Below are 8539 nucleotides of genomic sequence, written 5' to 3' on the forward strand. Positions count from 1 at the left end.
AGCAGCAAGCATGGCAAAAGATAGTTTACCATTTTGGTGGACGTGTAGTGAGTTTCTTGGCCATGAGTACAAAGAATTAAGATCATTAGTAAAAGTATAATATGCTTTGTCATTTAGGTTTAATCTAGAATAAGTCCATAGTACTCAAGAACCACTAGATTTGTGTACGTCTCAAAACTCAAAATAACCTGCAATTAAAAGACAAAACTTAAAATTTGACTTTGACCTTCACAATTTCTGCACTTAATAAGGGACGAATCTGAAAAAATAGTTGATGATCAACTCAATTCTTTATAAGGCTACATAAGATAGACAAATATTCATAAAAAAATGACCAAATTCTACGGGCTAAGAGAGTACGGTAATGTGGCAAAATGATTCAGTTTGGGTTGACCTGTATCAAGCCATTCCAAATGATAAATGGAAACACAACATCAAAAACCATTAGCTGAGTAGAGGTTTTGATATATAGAGGATGACAACTGAAGAAATTGTTACATTGAAATGACTGCCATTAGGTGATACTCCAACAGGTATGTCATTTTCATTGGCATAAATGACTTCCAAGTTGAAAATTTTACCTCAATGCAATAAAATAATCTTAGCACTCAATGCACTCGCATTATATAGTTCATTACACTAGTTGAAGTAGTACCTCATTTAAAAAAAGTAAATTTTCAACATTTTAAGTGTGGAAGAATCGAGGAATATGTGATCATAAACATAACAACCAATATTTCATATCAAAAATCTAACTTCATACTACTCTTATATTTACCACATATTTCAACTTCATTATTATACATAAGCAGAAAAATAAAAATAAATATGAATGAAAAATAAAAAGTTAGGGAAAAAATACCTATAAAAAAGCATTTCAGCAACTCAACTGTAATAGGTACCTACAAATATAAAAAATAAGATTGTTACTAAACTATAGGAACCACCTACAATTTTTTTTAATAATCACAGTTGCAGAAAGAAGAATAATATTTATGTGCCTTAGAAGCATGTATTCAACTGTAAGAACCTCCTTTCTTTGCAATATATCGCCAGAAACCACTCCAATACATTGGAAAGCTAGTCTCAGATCACTCTCCAATCCTATAAATAGTTTATATTACAAATAAAAAAATAAAAATAAAATGATGAAATACTTATATAAATTGATAAATACGATTCAAACCAGTAAATTCTAATACATACCAGCCACCACAAATTGGGTACAATACAAGTTCATAATAGATCGTCACAGTGGATTTATTCACACACAAAACATATTCATGCCTTAATTACCTTAGTGTCATGGTGACCGTGTTGACTTCATACTTTAGCAGCCTCGATATGAATTTGTTCGGTATGAATTTGTTGGTTGCTATCTTCGACTTCTTCAACGTTTGTGACGTTCGAGACTCCTTGCATCGAACGCTAATTTTCAAAAACTGATAAATAGTTCAGTGAATAACAAAAACATGATGAATCTGTGAAAAACATGTATTTAAGATAGTGTTGTATAGAACCCTAATTCTCCGTTATGAAAGATGAAATTGGATGAATTGTGTGTTTAATTTTGGTTTTGATTATGATGAAAGGAGAATTGTGTATATATGAAAGAAGTTTAGTATGAGTTATGGTGAAAGTCACGCTATGCCCAGGTTTGTGTAGGTTTGTGTTTAAATTAGGATAGTTTTCAAATGACGGTTTAAAATTTGATTTAGGAGTACGTGTTGGAATACGTACAGTTGGATAAAACAAGGTTAAAATAGTGAAGTTAATAAAACCCTTAGTTAAGATTGTAAGGTATTAGCTAAGATAAATCAGAATCGTTGGATCCATTTTTTTAAGGGTGGGGATTAAATATTAAAGGAATTTTTTGAAAGTATTAACTAATATGAGCTTTGTTTTAATAGATATAAAAGATAAAAGATGGTATACATAGTTTTCTTTTAGAGATAGTAATTTTGAAAGTTTTAACAGAATAGAATACTCGTATTCAGTAGGGACTAGGGACGATATTTGATTTATCTGGTTATTTACAAATTTATAAACTATAAACTATAAATGTTTGTTGTTAGACCTTGTACGTTTAAGTATTATAGGTATTTGTCATTTAATTAAATTTAACTATAAACAAAAATTGTAAACTATGAATTGTTGTTAGACGATATTTTCCATTTAATTTTAGAAACATAGGTTTTAAGTCTTTAAAGGTATTAGATATTTTTGGTTTTTTGGCTATAAGTAAAAGTAATTACGTTATTCTAATCTTAGAGTGCTCCCAACGGTTGTTTCTTCACTTCCGCCCAGACGGCCGCCCAGCAGGAAGCCGATGGCACTGGCCCGCCCAGACGTCCGCCCAGGCCGTCGCCCAGCCTTCCGCCTCTCCCATTGTGCTTTTCAATCAGATTTGTGGACGGGAGTATATGTATATGTTGATGTATTTATTGATTAAATTTGTTATTTATAAATTTTAATTGGAGCTTCAAACTATTTTCGTGACTGCTCTATGAAGTTTAGGTATATGAATATATGTATATCACGTTGAAGATGATTACAAGGGCAACAATATTTTTTAATTTTTAATTTAATGGTGGGGTCTTTGTTTGTGGTCAGGAGTACATATTTAATTTATTTCATCTTTTTAATATTTAATTAAATTAATTTTTAAGTTTTAGATTAGATGTAGTTACTGTATTTAATAATTACAAATTATAATCTTAATATTAATAACAATAAAAGTATTTTTTTAAGGAAGTGATGATTTGGCGCTGATGTGACACATGAGGACTAAGATGGAGTAGTGTCTCCATTTGGAGCACTCTTAAAATGTGGAGTATAAACTATAAAGAAAATTGATAAATCATTTTTAAGGGAGAAATATATACACTGTTTTCTAACACTAAAATTAAATTTTAATAGGATAACAATATACCATCAACATTCTTAAACAAATCAGCAAATAAGGCCCAATGTGTAAAATGAGGTTGCGTTAATTCAAAGAAATTCGATAAAGTTGAAATGCAAATTAGCTATATATGCTAAAATCGGTTCTGTGATTAATCCACATATGGTTCATTGGGGCATTTTAGTAATTTTAATTTTAAACGACATCACTTTGTTTTTATTCTTTTCCTTCTTTTTTTTTCACTCTCAAGCGAAGCCGGGACCTTCCCGTCACTCATTTATTGTAAGGGTGTTTGGTTCATGATTAAGTTAGATTTGAAAATCATGAAATTTGTTCACTCAAATGTTTTCTTCTCGCTTGTCGCCTAATGAGTTATGGATACTCTTCAAATTGTGTAAGACACCACTAAAATTAACTATAAAACCTTATATATTTTTATAATTTATAGTTTTTTTAAAGTTGAGCAATCACTAAAGTACCCTTCAAATATAATTAGTTTTAAAATAAATTATGAGGAACTCATTAGATTTTCATCTTAGATTCGCCACCGGAAGACTGATAGCTTGGATGCAACATATCTCATTTTTTCTTTTGGTCTACGGTGTGGGTTTGGTTTGATACTTGGCAATCGACTCACGATAACAAGTTGAAAGTCTTGGCCATCATTGCTACTCTTATTTGGGTATATGGTGGTACCGTAATGATGTCGTGTTTAGTAACGTTTCACTTTCTAAGAGTATGTTATTTAATCTTATTATTAGAATGTATTCTTAAATAACTTTTTTTTTTTTCTTTTCCTAAATTAATAGTCCAGTTTTTATGGAAAAGTAAGGCAAACAGACTTAAGTTCTGATCAACTGTTTTTTTTTAAAGGCAAGGCTCCAAAGATGTAGTAACATATAGAGAATTGGGGATTAAACTTGGATCCCTCCTACAGATTTACAAGCCTCCAACCATCACTAATCTGTAAAACTATGAAAGATATACCTTCATGTGATTTCTTTTTTTGTATAACAGAATTGAGCTCTGATCAACTGTTTTATGTATCTGCTATGCAGTGGCAAAAGTTCAAACCTTTTTTTTTTCTTGAAGACAAAAAGTATAACATGAACATGGATTGTAATTTTGAGGGGCGATTAAGGTATAGTTGTTTTTATCCTTACATATCGTAAATATTACACTAAAATAACTCACATGATCAGCGTCACAGCCCCCTTTTGTCTCCATTAAGTACCGTCCCTGATGCTATGTGCTTGTGCATGAAAAACTATATTTTGTATAAACCAGTATATATGCTAGATTGCTATATATCTGAAGACTTGAATCATAATAATAACTTATCGGTGGGATATATCTTGCTTCCGTTTTCTCCTTTCCGTCTTGAGAACAAAACTCCACTTGACTTCCAATGAATCTGAGTTGACTTTCCAATCGACTTGTTTGTACCTATAATCCTGTCATCCAAACACGAAATGAGAAGAAAATTAGTGCAAAAACAATACAGATCATTAAGTCATCCACTCTTATTCCTAAACCAGTGGAGGAAGCAAATATAACAATTTGCCTTTCTGCACGCAGACAAGTGTGTAGAGCACGAGAGTAGAATATGTAGAATTATACGCACTAAGAAATTTAGGAAATTTGAAAAAGTGTATACACTACATTACTCTACAATATATGCCAAAATATGTTCAAAACTAGGGTATGTTTGTTTACCTCTTAATTGAATGGTTCAGCGCTGAATGCAGAACCATTCAACTTTAGCGCGTTTATTTCTAACTTGTGAATGACATATGATGCTGAATGGTTCAACATTCAGTGCTGAACCATTTAGAGTTAAAACAGTCTCTTAACCATCTATCCTACTTAAATCATAACCTGAACACTTATCAAACAAGTATTTTGAATATTTTACAGATTTAAATATTTTACATATTTAAAACATTAATAAGGTAATTTTACCTCATTCATATTATTCATTTTTATCAAACAACTTATCGTCATTCACATTCAAATTCATTCAGAACCTTTAAATCATTCAGATTATGAGCCTTTCAGCGCTTAACCATTATGTTTCATCAAACGCACCCTTAGTTAATTAGTTAAACAAAAAGTTGTTTGTGGTGCATATTAGTGCGTAAAGCAAGGTGATTAATAATGAACCTGAGGTGAAGCAAAAACAAAACTCCGATAAGGGCTGAGCCTTTGGCCACTGTTTTCAGCAATGGTGCAATATAGGTAGACTTTTTCTCCGTTTTAACTGTATTCTTTTCATTTACTCCATTTGTGTTTGCTTCTGCCAAACAGTCGATGCTAGCATCTTCTCTTTCATCCTGTTTGAACAATAAACGTAAAGATTACTACTTTATCCCTCCGAATTATTGAAAATTATAATTATAACTATAACAATATATATACTAGAACATGAACTTCAAGTGAACATTAGCCATTTGCTGACGACAGCTTTTTTGTCTTTTCCTATTTTTTTATTTTACCCCCGCCGCAACGCGCGGGCTTCCTAACTCGTTTTAACTAAAAATGAAAGAAAAAAATAAAATGAATCTGACCAATTACTCAGGTTCTGACCCATTTGAATGTATTATAATCAAAGATTTGAAAATACCTTTGTAGCAGCTTTAGTTTTATCTTCATCATAACTATGAACAACGTCACTTTGATTCACTGATTCAACATCTTGATCCACTGAGGAGTACGATTTCGCATCATCCAAATATTGTGAAAACGCATCACCGGAGAGATCCAAAACTTCTAGCTCTGATTGTTTACACAAACCTGACAGTTTGCCAAATCTTTTTGATCCATGTTGCTGCATATCACAACTAGAAGATACTGAATTTATGAGATCATTGGGATTTGACTTAAAGTCAATGTCAAAGTCAAGGACTTGACCCACTACAGAGCTCATATTTCTACACATGGAAGAACCGGGTGTCGTATTTGAATGATGTGATTCTGTAGCTATACATGATTGACACAAACAGTCTTCGGGTATATGAAAAGGAATATTTGTGAGGATTCTAAACGAAATCGAATCAGATAACGATATATGATGATCAACTTCACCCCTCTTATGTGAAGAAACAAGAGCATTTTCTCCAATATCATGCCAAAATTTTGCTTCACGGTTTATAGGTGTGAACTCATCACAATTTATCAATCTTGATTCACAAACAGGCGATGAAATTTCATCAACATGATTATCGCTACTAACGTACTGCATGAAAAGGGATTCTGCAGATCCTGGTGTACGTGAAATTTTATCGATTTCTCGGTTCCTGTTTTCAGCCTGTTGTAATTCGTGAGTCGGTGCATACTTTTCAACCATGTTGTGTGATTCTCCAGATTCTAAAAATAGAAAATCGGCATATGGGGAGTCTGAATTATTGCTTTTTTCTTCATCCGATTCTTCAAGATATGACTCGTCCTCTTGTTTATGCGAACCAAATGAACTTTTCTACACAGAAGATGAAGAGTAATACTTTTAGCCTGTTGACTTTTTTTAAACAAAACTTCAAAAACAGATAGATGTTTGTGAAAGTTTGTTGGGCTACAGGTCTAAACATGCATTTTATAAAAATTAGAAATAATACATAAGTTTACATTAAATTAATTAGGTGAAATTTCTCCCTAATACAGAAGTTTCAGTAAGAAATTAGGATACCTGCCTGGATTTCAATCTCGGGGTTATACTTTGTCCAAGACTAATCTTGGATGTTGAAAATTCCAAGCTTTTTCTGATGCATCGAACTACATCTGTGGACATTGTTACTGTTTTGGTGACGATATCAAAGTCCGGAACCTAAGACACGAAAGTTCGCAATCATGTGTATGCAATCATCTCTATATAGTCCCTTATATACATAGAGAGAACGAGAAAATGTAACGTTACTCACATTTAATTGCTTAGACCTAGCTTTCTTTGATAAAGAGCGTATACATATACATACTTTCCTAGTGTCTTTCTTCTCCACAACATCTGACGGGGAAAAAAGATCAACACCACTCAATCCCAAAACTTTGCATACCTGCAACAAACAAAACGAACTTACAGTTATCTTTATTTTACTAAGAATGCATTCAAATCACTGAAACTATAAATGTTCACGTAATCATAAAGAATCTTGTTTTCCGGTACTTGCTTTTAAAAATGAATCAACGTTCGAGTAAGGCCTATATCTCCCACTGCTCTTCCTTGTATCAATCGGTATAAGCCTACTAGCTTTGAAATTGTTGAGCTCCATATATTTGACCAACAACATATTCCATAGAGATTTCGAAACTTCAAATCTGTGATGTCAGATAAAATCATTAGTCATAAATATATTATATATCTACACTTATATAAGGCATACATGTTGATTCTCTTTACCACTTCATATGTTCTCTAATGGTTTGTATACTGAGATATTAGCTATAAGATGAAGCGTTTTCAACTTCAATTTGATATTGATTCATGTTATCATGTCAACTTTGAAAAATCTTGACCAACTAAAATAATAATTGCATTGCTAAATTATTTGATAAAAAGTAAATTATGTTAAACTTAGCTACTTCGTACTATAGTGAACTTTGACTTCATCCATTTTCATCTTGAAAAATTTGGACTCATAATATTTATCATTTATACAAGAAAAAAATAGGAGCAAAATTTATTGAAATACTGTCTAGAAAAGAATAAAAAATTACAGCAGCTCGCCGTCAGAAAGTAGATCACATATGCTTAGCTGCTCATCGAATCGTGTGTGCAATACTTCTCCAAGCCATATTCTTGCTTGAGACTACACAAAACACACAATTAAGTAACAAATAGTACTACTTCATTACTTTCACTAAAATTTACACACTGGCTAATCTAACAAGTTCCCTTAAATTTCAGTACTGTGCAGTTTGACTTTTGAAGTCAATGTACAAATTGGTACCCTCAAACCTAAACTTGTTGTTAACAAAAACCTCAATAACACCATTTAAACAGAAAACCATTAGAGGTAGGTATAAATCAGGGTTGTGTAAAAAATAGCAACAATATCTGCATCAATATTACATCTGAAAACTGCTAAGTTTGACCACAAATTCAACAATTAATTTCCCATGTTACTCATAGAAACATTAACACAAACAGTTGGTGGATTGTATAAAACTTAAACCATAAAGAGTACCTGTAAGAATACATCATCAAGCTCACGAAAGCTAAGTGTAGAAGACGAATCTTCAACAACAGCCATAGTCGACTCACCACTGTTAATGAATCGAATTTATTATATAAAATAATATAAAATGGGTTTCTCCCTAATAAGCTGAGGGAGAAAACCCAAGCGAGACTGAGGAGAATTTGTATGGTGCAGCAACAATGAATTGTGATATGAAGAGGATATTCACTGGGTGGTGAAAACCCTTTACCCAAAAAGAAAGATATGAAGAGAAGAAGCAGCGTTGAATTGAATTTCAAAATATGACGTCATAAATAAGTTTCTAGATTTAAGTAAAACAAGAAAAAAATGGGTGGGAAATAGAATACTGATTTTGTCATTACCTTCGGATTGTCCGCCAGTTAAATTCCTACATGAACGTGGCGCCAAGGTTACCTGTTACTCCAACTATTAAAATAATTAATTA

At 32.2% G+C, this 8539-nt stretch overlaps 1 protein-coding gene across 1 annotated transcript; it reads right to left on the reverse strand.

Moving 5' to 3' along the window:
• Window positions 1-3968: 3968 nt before the first annotated feature.
• Window positions 3969-8311, reverse strand: LOC139852496 (uncharacterized). Its single transcript, XM_071841797.1, has 8 exons — window positions 8083-8311; window positions 7613-7704; window positions 7066-7213; window positions 6820-6951; window positions 6588-6725; window positions 5529-6380; window positions 5069-5238; window positions 3969-4359 (listed from the first exon to the last, which is right to left on the reverse strand). Exons 1-8 carry the CDS (start codon window positions 8146-8148, stop codon window positions 4230-4232), a joined length of 1728 nt encoding a protein of 575 aa, XP_071697898.1. The 5' UTR covers window positions 8149-8311; the 3' UTR covers window positions 3969-4229.
• Window positions 8312-8539: the final 228 nt, after the last annotated feature.

This window comes from Rutidosis leptorrhynchoides, chromosome 6, assembly GCF_046630445.1.
Source record: "Rutidosis leptorrhynchoides isolate AG116_Rl617_1_P2 chromosome 6, CSIRO_AGI_Rlap_v1, whole genome shotgun sequence".
NCBI lineage: Eukaryota > Viridiplantae > Streptophyta > Magnoliopsida > Asterales > Asteraceae > Rutidosis > Rutidosis leptorrhynchoides.

Bases quoted from the DNA above. Each gene is read 5' to 3' on its own strand.
- LOC139852496 (XM_071841797.1), bottom strand. From the start codon at position 8,148: ATGGCTGTTGTTGAAGATTCGTCTTCTACACTTAGCTTTCGTGAGCTT. The intron at 6,726-6,819 runs GTGAGTAACGTT...TTCGTGTCTTAG, and splicing joins CTAGGTCTAAGCAATTAAAT to GTTCCGGACTTTGATATCGT. The intron at 5,239-5,528 runs GTATTTTCAAAT...TTGTTCAAACAG, and splicing joins AAACTAAAGCTGCTACAAAG to GATGAAAGAGAAGATGCTAG.